The sequence below is a fragment of the Protomyctophum bolini genome (genome assembly GCF_963924005.1).
Source record: "Protomyctophum bolini genome assembly, chromosome: 3".
Lineage (NCBI taxonomy): Eukaryota > Metazoa > Chordata > Actinopteri > Myctophiformes > Myctophidae > Protomyctophum > Protomyctophum bolini.
Genome location: NC_137864.1, coordinates 26,464,899 through 26,477,606, shown reverse-complemented (window position 1 = coordinate 26,477,606; position 12,708 = coordinate 26,464,899). Strand labels below are relative to the sequence as shown.

Below are 12,708 nucleotides of genomic sequence, written 5' to 3'. Positions count from 1 at the left end.
CACACACACACACACATAAACTGACACACACACACACACACACACACAGCTGCGTCACACACACACACGCGCGCAATTTTTAATGGAATCTCGAGGTGGCGGTGGTTGGCGGTGGGGGGGGGGGATGCTCCTATTATGAGCCTCAGTACAGTAACAGTACACATACAATTTACTCTGGGTGTACGTGTGTCTACGATGTGTGGCCATCCGTTACTACATGTGAAGGGCACAATACTGGGTTTACAAACAGCTGAAACATGATGGAGGCTGTCAAATCCCGCAAATTTCCTTCTTCCCATTGCGTTGCAACGGAACTATAGGATGAGCTGCGCGAAGGGCGGCGAAATTCTAGTACACTACAGTCAATTAGAAAACACAATAGGGCAATGTTTCCTTTCCACATGGGGTTGTAAAAGTCATGGTGTAATAAGTCATATTGAGATTTTAATTTATATTTCCATTCATTCGTACTAAAACGAGTATTGACGAGCACAACTGCCAGTTGTGCTCGGCAATATGAGACACAAAAAAAGGCATTAACAAATTTGGTTCTGCGTACTGTACAAGACCCAACAAAAATATCGGGAAAATAGTTGACACATACATTGAATCTACAACAATCACAAAGCTTTACTTCTCATACAAAAGTAGTATTCACTCTTGTTTGATTTCTACAAGCAGCCTTGAAAGTTCAAATAAACTCCAAACATAAATAACTAGTAATTAGTCATATGAGGATAAGAGGCATGTTGCAGTGCAGTGGTAGTAGCCTTTGGTTTGAGTGTTGCCCCAGTGGATATGAAACTGAAAGGAGGATATGGTTTGTGTTTGGAGCTGCTACATTCATTACAGGTTTAATTAGTCCCCGACTACTCACTTGACTCTCCAGGGATATGCCACGGCTGTGTTAGAGTGGAAAGGAAAGAGGATGGAGATGTGTGCTTGTGTGTGTGTGTGTGTGTGTGGTGTGTGTGTGTGTGTGTGCGTACATGTAATACAGTGTTGTGTAGTACACTTTTGTGACAGTGTGTTTTTGTTATGTGATCAGTGTGTTTGTGTGTTAGTCCAGTGTGTGTGTGTGTGTTGAGTGTTTGAGTCAGATGCTGGTGCATGTCCGAGCCAGGTCACCAGGAGGATCTTGGCTTCGTGGGCGGTAAGCTGGCTTGCTAGTGGCAGGGTGCTTGCTTTTATTTATTTAATTCCATCTACACAATACTCTGTGTGTGTGTGTTTATTTTCCTACCCACTCCATGTACAGGATGATCTGTCCAGTATCATCTACTCATTCTACTGTACCAACTGCAAATGTTTTTTCGTTGACGGCTAGCAGGCAAAAGAGTGTGTGAGAGCATGTGTGCGACCGTTTATGCTTGTGTATGTGTGTGCATGTGTGTCATCATTGAGGAACACATTGGTTTTGCAGTGTGGCATGGCATAAACAGACCTTTGACTGAAGGGTCTTTGGTTGGGTCAGATAGGCAAAAATAACTTGGCACAACACAGTCTAAACCGCTGCTCATCACAAAGTAGCAGCAAATGTTATGTTGTCGACCCAAAATGGAATGAAATATTTAACAGCATCAAAGGGATCCAATTTTTCCCCATGACCCTCCCCCAGCTGTTAAAACACAGGTCATTTATTACATATTTTCACCAGGAATATCTCATAGCATACTTTACATTTGCCGCACTATTTAAGTATACCCATGGGAATGTACTTCAGTGACTTTAATAGCTATATTAATAGTCAGCGGCGGACTAAGATGCACTCCCTCGCTATACAGCCCTGAAAATGACTAAAAGCACCATGTGTGAGTAATGAAACTGAGAGGTTCATCTCCTGCACTGGAAATATTACTAGTATAGAAGTGGAAGTAATTTGATTTAGTGGGTACACACTGCATAATATATAAATCTAAAGCCCAACAGTGACCTTTAACCCATTTTGAGCGGGAACCCCTTTTGGTGTTAGCACTATGTTATGCTTTAGCTATTGAAAAATAGCAGATCTACAAGCTCATAGCATGCACCGAGTGGCGCACTACGAGCTTGTAGGTCTGCTATTTTTGAAAAAAAAAAAATTAATCTGATCTCAGGTCAGAATGGGTTAAAAACATACAAGGAAAAGTTCTACCGCAGTTTGAGATCATCTTGCAAACTGCTGGACCGATCGGTTGTGGATCCAAGATCCACAACCACACATTTCTATGTCATGGCTCTGCAAGAGGCTAGCAGTCTATGACAGGGTCTGTTGTACTATTTTATTGATTTAAGGTGTCTGGTCTATAGGTTGTGTGAAGTATGTCTTATAATTTATAAAACAATAAAATATATTACACACACACACACACACACACACACACACACACACACACACACACACACACACACACACACACACACACACACAGACTGGGGGGTAGAATGTGATTATTCTGTCAATACTCTGGATGGAGATGACCCACATACACACCACAAGTACATACCATGATGCAAACAGCATTGGCACAACAACTACATGCTTGAGTGTCAATTTAACTCAGGATGTACAAAATGGTTTGCAAAAATGTGGTTATATTTGTACACTGAGTTACAATGAACACTCCATAGATGTGTACATAACTACATATATGTACTGCATATAAATAATTGGATAATAAGTATTTTACTTGGTAATACAACTGCGACTTTCAATTAACTATTCAAGCTGTTAGGCCAATGGAAGATTGAAAATAACATTTTGAGAAGAAGAGCGTTAACGCGGTCTGGTGCGTGACGGCAGGTTTGCTCTGGAGAGGATGCAGAGACAGACCAGGCTACAGGCTGTCGGCCTGGGTTTGTTGTCATTCTGCACACAGCGCTGAAAGTAGGCTGGTGTCTGCTGGAGATGGCAGGAAACCAGGAGAGAGAGAGAGAGAGAGAGAGAGAGAGAGAGAGAGAGAGAGAGAGAGGGGGGGGGGGGGGGAGAGATAGAGAGAGAGAGAGAGAGGGAGAGAGAGAGAGAGAGAGAGAGAGGGGGGGAGAGAGAGAGGGAGAGAGAGAGAGATAGGAAAACAGGTGAGCTGAAGCGATGCAATAGAGATGAGTGTAGTAAAGAGACAGAGAGAGAAGTGAAAGGAAATTATAGAGCCAAAGTGAGAGCCAAAAGGGAGATGATTTCTAGCTATGCGTTAATGGACCAAACAACCAGGAGCATCCCTGCAAGGAGAAATATAGGATAGGAGGTACAGTTGCGGTAGGAGATAGGATGGGAACTAGGAGGAGCTGGCAGCTCCGTCTGGTCATCTCCGAGTCTTACAGCGGAATGCCAATGAGCCATGCAGGAACGCATGCTGGCACCTGTTGCACTGAACTGTGGGAGGAGAGTCTGGATCTGATAGGCTGTTGTCTGTTGAAGAGCTCTATCTCTCTTTCTCTTATACTCTGACACATTCCATTAAATAACCTGATGGCTACCGACCGTCACAGAGGTGGTGAGGGAACAGCACGATAGTGTGCATTAAACAAGAAGTTACTCTAAGTCTCAACAGCACTGCTCTAATAGCAATGACATTGAGACGTTTTATTCCAAAATGAACTGTCCACCCATACAACATGATTGATAGCACAAAAGCATAAGATAATGTGTGATACTTTAAAAGATTCGTCCTTGGTTGAAAGATATATTAACTTTTATGATGCCCATCATCAATATTTTAGCAATATTAATTAATTAAGTTGAGGCAATGATTAATTGTAATATAGCATTTTGGAAATGAACCTTTCAACCTTCCCATACTATATTCTAAATGAGGAAGAAAATGAGAAGAGAGATCCTCACCAATCATTAATAGGAGAAGCTTTGGAACCTTAGAGCTGACCCCTGGGACTCTGTACAGGCCTTGTTCATTGATTCCTGGCAGGACACACATTGACAAGATGACACATTAACACATTCAATAAGCAACATACAATAAACAAAAGACAAAGACGATTTTGGAATTCAACATCAAATTACTAAGGTTTCATGGATATGTGCTCGTTATAAAAAAACAAACCAACTAAAGAAGTTTAAAGCTCAGGGGAGTCTTCATGTGAATAATTTCAATCCTTACACTTGGCTTTAGCAACTAAACAGACAAACTGTCATGTTGAAACTGGAACCAAGGCAGATCAAACATAATCATCTGACAACATGACTGATTGCAGCTCTAGACTAATTTAATTACATGCTACCAAAGCCAGTAGTACAGCAATGTTCACCTTGTTTAGAGCAAGTCTGACCTCTTGTGGAGAGGCACACACACTACAACCCTGACCTTTTTTAATTCAGGGGAAGGTGACAAGACCAAATATTGTGTCTCACATCAGCTCATTGACAAGAACAAACATGGTAGTTAAAAAAGCAAAGTAGGTCGCTCCACTAGGTTTAACTGTGGCAACTGGGGGTCAGGTCAACTTGCTCAAGGGGCAGCCCTCCATCCATCCAGTAGTGGTAGGATGGGATGGATACAAGCTTTCCATTCCCTTTCTGGTAGCAGTTTATAATAAATTAATAAATTAATAATAAAGGCACACAATTAATGGTTAATTATCCATTGTCAAATGTTTATAATAATCCCTTGATTTTAACTTAAGTAACGGCTAAAAGTATAAAAACTTTGACAGCTAGTCAAGCTTACCTCTCTTATCTATGGCGTTGAGGCAGTTCTTCACAAAAGACAATCCCACATCATCTAGCTGGGCATCAACTACACAGCAAGGTCAAATCAACAATCAACAAACCAACCAACCAACAAACCAACCGCATTGTGCAGCAGGGAAATCTGGAGTGTTCATTTAACTCTGAAACTGTAAACATTTTTACACTTTTACACTGGCAGGGTCCATCTAAACCGGCTCCATATTTAAACTTTCAGAGTTATGTATGCTCTATGTACACTCGGGATTTTATCATTCATACATAAACATAACATTAACATAATAAACATAAACAGCACTTTTTGTTTTGATCACAGAAACATCACAAGCAGCTACTGCAAGATACTTACTTCCCCTTTCTTTAGATTGAGTCTTTCCAAGGAAATTGCCAAATCCCTGTCAGGAGTAAAAAAAAAAATTATATTAATATTATATAAACTTATGTTTAATATTTATATAACATTGAGATCTCTTCATCTTTTGTGATATAAAGCAGTAAAAACAAAAAAAAAAGATTTTCAAAACCATAAAGAACTGTAATTTGCAGTGAGATGGTCATCTAATAGCATAGCGCTTCATTCAGGATGATGTGAGCCAACTATGAGTGCTGGATGATGACATGCTACAGCGGCTGGACTGACTCACCGGCTCCTTCCCGCCCATGGCCTGCATCCAGAACTTGTGGTCGTCTTCGGACAGGGCCTGTACTGTGAGCACCGTCCCCGGACTAGGTAGAGAAAAACAATACTAATACATTAAAGATTATTATTTTATTTATTAACAACACTGACTCAATGTTAGACTGGACTTGGGGCATCCTCTGATGGCTCTCGGCTCAGTAAAGGTGACCATTGACCATAACCACCCGAGGTTCCGAGTATCTGATTGTATCTTATGTTGCATATCATCCCTAGTCTCTACTTTCACTTTCTTGAGAGTCCTGACTCCTGAGATGTTTTGTGTCCCAGACAAAGAACTACTTGCATATTGGGAATATTCTCTTATATCTTCTAATAAAGTATTCAAGTATTCAATCTAGTACATGGTTGTGATTTCACAACCATGTACTAGATTGAATACTTGAATACTCCATGTACGAGATTAAATGTGGGTCCTGACCTGCGAGTCATCCTTGGCTGTATAGTTTAAAACCTCAATTTATTTTCAAGGTATAATAATAATATAATACACACTGTACTGTCTCTCTACAGTATGTGCAGCAATTGTCAGAGACATCACATAGTGTAGGTATGGCTTCACATTAAAAACATCTGTCTAAATATGTGCTGCATACTATATACAAGGTATATCAAGCTGCATTTAGCAGTCATCATGTGCCCACATAACTCCATTAAGGTATGCACAGTTCTGCATCGGCACATGCCTTATGGAAGGAAGATGATGAGAACAGCCCCCCCGGGACACAAACAGGTGTAACAGGAAGCTCCTAAGCACACAAGCTTAGGGAATTTTATGTTGTAATGTACGGGACTATGTATATCAACTTATTGATTGCAGCTGGGATGGGCGACTGACTCAATTTCAATGCTAAGCCCAGCGTTGTTGCTGCTCTATGAACAGCTCAGAATAGCAGCGGAGACTTAAGTTGAGTGACATAATGAGATATCTATTACAGTAGGGCACAAGCAGAGCATGACAAATCCTCCCAGCTATGTGTGAATGTGTGTGTGTGGAGGCAATCTTCCATGACCAATCCCCCTGCCCCTCTGCCATTCGAACCAGCAAACAGTCTGTCTGGAGCTAAAGTAATAATATAGTAATAGTTAATGCAGAGAATAACACTTTGATTGAGTCCTACTGTTGGAGACAAGGAATTGTGTAAATATTTCAACTGTGCTTCGAGTGTACTGTATTTAAAAGGGTTCAATTTGAGGAAGGTGGAGAATTGAGCTTACTTGCCAGCCTACTCTGGGCCATGCAAGTTGGGAACGATGCAAGTCGGGAATAGATGCCCCAGTCATTGTGCAATACTCATGTTATATGATATACTCGTAGCCGTTGTCAACTCTCCGCACATCTCATTTTGTCTCTCGTGCCGCCGTTTTCGTTCACTTCCTTCACTACGACCACAGCTCTCATACTTTCTGTTCCATTGCACACACAGCCACTTACATTGGCAACGCGGTACAAACGATGCAAAGCTCCGCCAAGCTGACGCATACACTCCCCCAAAACACAGAGAGATTAGGTGCGTCGTCAGAGGTCGGGATAGCTATTTGCGTTTTTCGGCGAAATGCCACTTGGCACATAGCCGATTCTGAGCTTTTATGCGGTGTGGTCGGATGGCGCCCGAGTTATGCCTGGGACACAGACAGAGGATTGGTGTATATCAATGACGTACCGGTCAGTTATATCAAGGTCTAAGCAGAACCTCCTGTCCAACACGTCTGTTGTTTTTCGGACACAGGATTTCAGAGTGACAGACTCTGTCTCACCCTGAGGACAAAAGAGAAAGCAAGACAAATCAGAATGGACTGTGTGGAATATTGGTGATGTGTAAAACACATCAGGTCATAAAGGAAACGGACATTGTGTGCTATCATTTAATATGATTTCATATATATAAACTGATCATGTGCCCTCGAGCAAGGAGGGATAACCCCATGTTCAATGACTCAGGTTCATGATTGTGAAACAGAACATTGCTGACAAAAGTGTATCCATGCTAAGTCAACATTCCCTAAATAAATCACGATGAATGTGCATCATGGTTACTCACCATTTTCCCACCAGATCTGTGATCAAATGTGACCATGTGCAGAATCTTCTGTTCCTTGACAAATGTGCAGTAACGCTTGACCCAACTGGAACCAAAGGGAGGTGGTCCTGCAACATCCAGGGAAAGCTTATATTTATCGGTTTGTGACTGTGTGTGTGTGTGTGTGTGTGTGTGTGTGTGTGTGTGTGTGTGTGTGTGTGTGTGTGTGTACATACATACAGTACAGTATGTATTGTTGACACAGAGAGACAATCAACCATCCACATAGGTCAGAGCCTTACTTTTCTCCTGGACATAAAGGTAACCTTCACTGCTGATAGGACTGGTCTGTCTGAACTCCGGGGGGACCTCCCTGAATTTTTTCATCAGCTCGTATACCTCTGCGCGTGTGCCCTCGAACCGACTTCTCGTCTGGGAGGGAAGGAGACAGGGGACAAGGTCACACACCAGGACCTCACTTCCTGGGTCATTCAAGGGCAGCCAACATAATGCAAGGTCACTGGCGAACAAACACCTGACTGTTTCCTTTGGAAATTCCCTTAGGAAACCCCTCAACCCCCCCCTGGAGCAGACCAATAGAACAGAACTCTCTGCTGTCTCTACTGGCAGACTTGGCTAGATCCCGTTGAGACAACTCCAGTCTGGGGGAATCCCAGTTGAAAACGGATGTTATTTTTCCTCACGTGTCAGTACAACTAATGAACTAGAAAGGCACAATTCTGGGATGTATGATGACGATGATCATGACCTACATGACGTCACAGGGACCCTAAAAGGTTTAAACTAAATACATTAATAAATAAATAAGTAGGGAAATTAGGGAAATTAGATTTACTAAAGTCTGGTTGCCCTTAGGGAAACCGCAGCTTGTGCAGAGTGGCAAGATGGCACAAGCAGATGTTTATGTATGCATTTTTCAGCAACAATGGACCCCCTGAAACTCCCTTAGGGGTCCCCAGACCCCACTTTGGGAACCACTGGTTTAACTGAGGTTGAAAGTGGTAATTTAGTAATTAGTATAATTGGTAACACCTAAGTATAACATTATACACAACTATTTATGTCAATATGGCTGCTGTAAAGGTCTATTTCAAGTAAATGGTAAATGGTAAATGGTGCATTTATATAGCGCCTTTATCCAAGGCGCTTTACATAGATTGTGCATTACATTCACCCATTCATACACCGATGGCAGCGGAAACCATGCAAGGCACCAACTAGCACATCGGGAGCAATTAGGGGTTCAGTGTCTTGCTCAAGGACACTTCGACAGTAACTCTGGGGGAGCCCGGGTTTGAACTGGCAACCTTGCGGTTCCCATCCAGGCACTCTACCCCTGAGCCACCGCCGCCCCTACTCACCGACCAGTGACAACTTTATGACTCCATGGATTTTGCTGTGCTGCCACACCAGTTAGTTGTAGCACAGGAGTTGTGTCTGGGTCTCTCATTTATTTTAAAACACTTTCTTCTGTGGTACTGATGTAACATTAATAACACAATTTTAGGTGAATTTAAAAAAAGCAAAGAACGCTTGCTATTTTCTGGAACAACCTCACTTGGGTGAAATAAATTTAAAATCTAAATAGATTTAGGGCACACCACCTTGATGATGGGAAGATTGTACAGTACGGTTTGATGCCAAGAATTGTCCACTTGTGAATCTTATAGATTAATGCCACGGAAACTAAAGGCAAAGCCACAATTTACATAGCAACACAAGTTGTGAGCTTGCAAATTGATTGGGTTTTTGCATCAAAGTTTTTGTTGTAGAGGGAAAAAGTACCAAGTACAGAGCCGACCCCGGTCAACTAAGTATTATTTACTAAGTCTAAGGGTTTAAGTGTTACTGTTGTATTACATTTTGAATGTTGATCTGTAGTGCTCTCTTGTAGTGGTCAAAGTCCTTGGCCAGCTCAAAACCTTGATGGTAGAAGGTGAAGACTGTCTGAAAGAAGGCCAACATCTGATGAAGCAGAGAACAGAAGAGAATAATCACTTTCACAGTTCAAATGGGAAACCTCTGTCCGTCTATCTGTGTGTGCAGTACTGTGCACCTGTAGTTCACATACAGTATCTATCAGTATACAGTATCTATCTGTGTGTGCAGTACTGTGCACCTGTAGTTCACATACAGTATCTATCAGTACAGTATCTATCTGTGTGTGCAGTACTGTGCTCCTGTAGTATTCCACTGTTACTTTCTTAGCCTACGCATGTTTCATGATAAATGCTTTTATGTGATGTATTCCCATGCTTTTGTTCTTGCTTAATGTAAGTCGCTCTGGATTAAGAGCGTCTGCTAAATGCCTAAATTGTAAATTGTAGTTCACATACAGTATCTGAATTGAATTGAATACAGTATCTGTCTGTGTGTGCAGTACTGTGCACCTGTAGTTCACATACAGTATCTATCTGTGTGTGCAGTACTGTGAACCTGTAGTTCACATACAGTATATATCTGTGTGTGCAGTACTGTGCACCTGTAGTTCACATACAGTATCTATCTGTGTGTGCAGTACTGTGCACCTGTAGTTCACATACAGTATCTATCTGTGTGTGCAGTACTGTGCACCTGTAGTTCACATACAGTATCTATCTGTGTGTGCAGTACTGTGCACCTGTAGTTCACATACAGTATCTATCTGTGTGTGCAGTACTGTGCACCTGTAGTTCACATACAGTATCTATCTGTGTGTGCAGTACTGTGCACCTGTAGTTCACATACAGTATCTATCTGTGTGTGCAGTACTGTGCACCTGTAGTTCACATACAGTATCTATCTGTGTGCAGTACTGTGCACCTGTAGTTCACATACAGTATCTCGAGAACCGTCCGTCCGATCAAGTTGAAACAGAGGGAGTGCCATGTCCTGTGATGAGTGGTGGTCCAGAACCGCCAATCCAACCAATATGCCCATATACAGGCATAATGGAGATCCGATTGTCTATAATCGCAGATCCGACTAATATGCATATACATTGATCGGCATGCTCATCTATGAGACTGATCAACCACAAAATTGATATGCCTATTGCAGAGGACCCGAGGGAGTACCTCTTGTCCTAGATGTATTGCCCCCAGCCACTCACCGGTTCCACGCATTCAAATTTCTTCCTCTCCTGGATCTCCTGCAGTTTGCACACATATTCTAACGACTCCTCCTGGAAGTGCTGTCTTATGGTCTCCACCTGGCCGTCTGCCTGATGAGGGAGAAGAGACGTGATGCACTGAAGTTAGAATACACCAGATCAATGAATTAGGCTTCGTTCAGACTGTGGGAAAGTTGATCTTGGAAATAATAATTGTGTGTTAAGATTAAGACTAATTATGCATACTTGCAAGTGATCAGGTCGAATTTATGTACCGGTATTCAAACATTGTTGACCTGTCTCCATTGACTTCTGTGGTGTAACATCAGGCCTGAAGGATTAATGCTTAACTTAGCTTGTAGTAGACTAGCTATTAAGTATAAAGTGGCATCAGTGTCCATGACAACCTATGAATGTACCGTGGGTTAAATCTATTTTTGAAAACATCTTCAGTTTCCTGTTTTTTTGTTGAATTATTTCGTTAGATTTTTCTGTTCAGGCCAAAATTCTAATTTGGGCTGTCAGTCTGAACATCGACTAAAAGTCATAGATCAGTCAGTGTTAACCCATTAACACCCGAGGCAAAAGTCAAAGATTTCTCAAATAAAATATTTCAAAAAAGAAATTGCAGATCAAGCTCGCAGTTCAGTACAATGTGGCACACTGTGAGCTTCTGCTATTTTTAAATGTTGAACGCAAACATTAAAATGACACAGATACTTAACAGGTTTTAATAGAATGATACAATACAAATACACTAGAAATAGAATATGCACATCTCTAGAAAATTCTACAGATGCTGAACAAAAAGACCACTGTCAGACTGATGGCTTTAAGCAAAGTAGAGTCAGTCCGATCTGCTGTGTGATTAACGACAGCCAGACTGAAGTTATGGTGTTTGGGCCCAGCAACAATGGGTTTCCTCCCGGTGATTTAGGCCCCCTTGAACCTTTCTTAAAGCCAACTGCCACCAATCTAGGCTCTGATCTAAAGATGGACAAACAGGTTAATGAAACAGTCAGAAAGAGCTTCTTCCAGCTTAGGAGGCTAGTCTTTCCCACTCTGTGTTCGAAACTGTTATCCATGCCTTTATGACCTCCCTCCTCGACTACTGTAATGCCCTGTATATTGGAGTCAACCAGGTCTCCATATCTCGCTTACAGTTAGTCCAGAATGCCGCCGCACGGTTGCTCACAGGTACATGTAAGCGAGACCATATTAGTCCTGTACTAGCCTCCCTCCACTGGATTCCTGTGCGATACAGGATTGATTTCAAAGTCTTGCTTTTAGTTTGGCACCCATTTATCTCTCTCAATTGCTGAAACCTTATGTTCCCACAAGGACCCTTAGGTCCTCTGACAAGCTTCTCCTGGTGGTGCCTAAAACCAGGCTGAAGCTCAGAGGGAACCAGGCTTTTGCAGTGGCAGCTCCCAAGCTCTTGAATGAGCTGCCTCTGCACATAAGACAAGCCCCCAACCTTCAGGTGTTTAAATCACGCCTCAAGACGTATCTTTATTCTTTGGCATTTCCAAGCATAGTATGAGCTGTTTTTGATGATGAAAGTGACACTGTGTATGTTGTTTGTTTTTAAATGAAGTTGTGATTTTTATTATTTTATTGTAAAGCACTTTGGTACAACTTTGTTATTTAAATGTGCTATATAAATAAAGATGTTATGGTATGGTTACAATTACAATAACCTGTACAGCCTGCTAGAGGAAGGTTATGTGTATGTGTACACTGGGAACTTTGGTCATATTCAATTTAAACATTGGCCTACACCAGTGACAGCTTAGTACGCAATTAATTTAGTTCTTAGAGTGCCGGTGAGCAGTGAGCACTAGCAAAACATTAACAAAACAGGGGTTTTCATTAGCTGCCTGGCAACAAAAATGTCATGACTCCAAAAGCATTTGTTTGGTCCAACTAGGCAAAGACGAGGCGCCCAGGGCAAACACACTGAGAATTACATTTTACTATGTCAGTTTCCTTTGTGCCTGGCATTCTATAACAATAGGTCCTCAAATACCTGAGTAATGTTGGCAACAGGTGCATTATCTCCAAGCACAGGATTTGATCTGATCTAATCAATTCTAAGCAATGCCAGTGAGCAGTGTGCACATTGCTTAGCCGTGTATCAAAAGTCAGAGTCTGACTGATTCTTTGTCTGGTAGGTGGACTGGTTAATACCATGCTC

General features: G+C 41.8%; 1 protein-coding gene across 2 annotated transcripts in view; it reads right to left on the bottom strand.

Annotated features, from left to right (window-relative positions):
• arhgap10 (Rho GTPase activating protein 10) overlaps positions 1-12,708 on the bottom strand; it is a 70,277-nt gene that overhangs the window by 35,106 nt on the left and 22,463 nt on the right. For both annotated transcript variants that reach the window (XM_080757495.1, XM_080757494.1), the window contains exons 6-14: positions 10,512-10,622; positions 9,281-9,385; positions 7,702-7,831; positions 7,421-7,527; positions 7,043-7,137; positions 5,326-5,407; positions 5,031-5,076; positions 4,662-4,730; positions 3,821-3,895 (exon numbers count right to left, since the gene is read on the bottom strand). In XM_080757495.1, the coding sequence (XP_080613621.1) occupies positions 3,821-3,895; positions 4,662-4,730; positions 5,031-5,076; positions 5,326-5,407; positions 7,043-7,137; positions 7,421-7,527; positions 7,702-7,831; positions 9,281-9,385; positions 10,512-10,622 (820 nt within the window). The remainder of the gene's footprint in view (positions 1-3,820; positions 3,896-4,661; positions 4,731-5,030; positions 5,077-5,325; positions 5,408-7,042; positions 7,138-7,420; positions 7,528-7,701; positions 7,832-9,280; positions 9,386-10,511; positions 10,623-12,708) is intronic.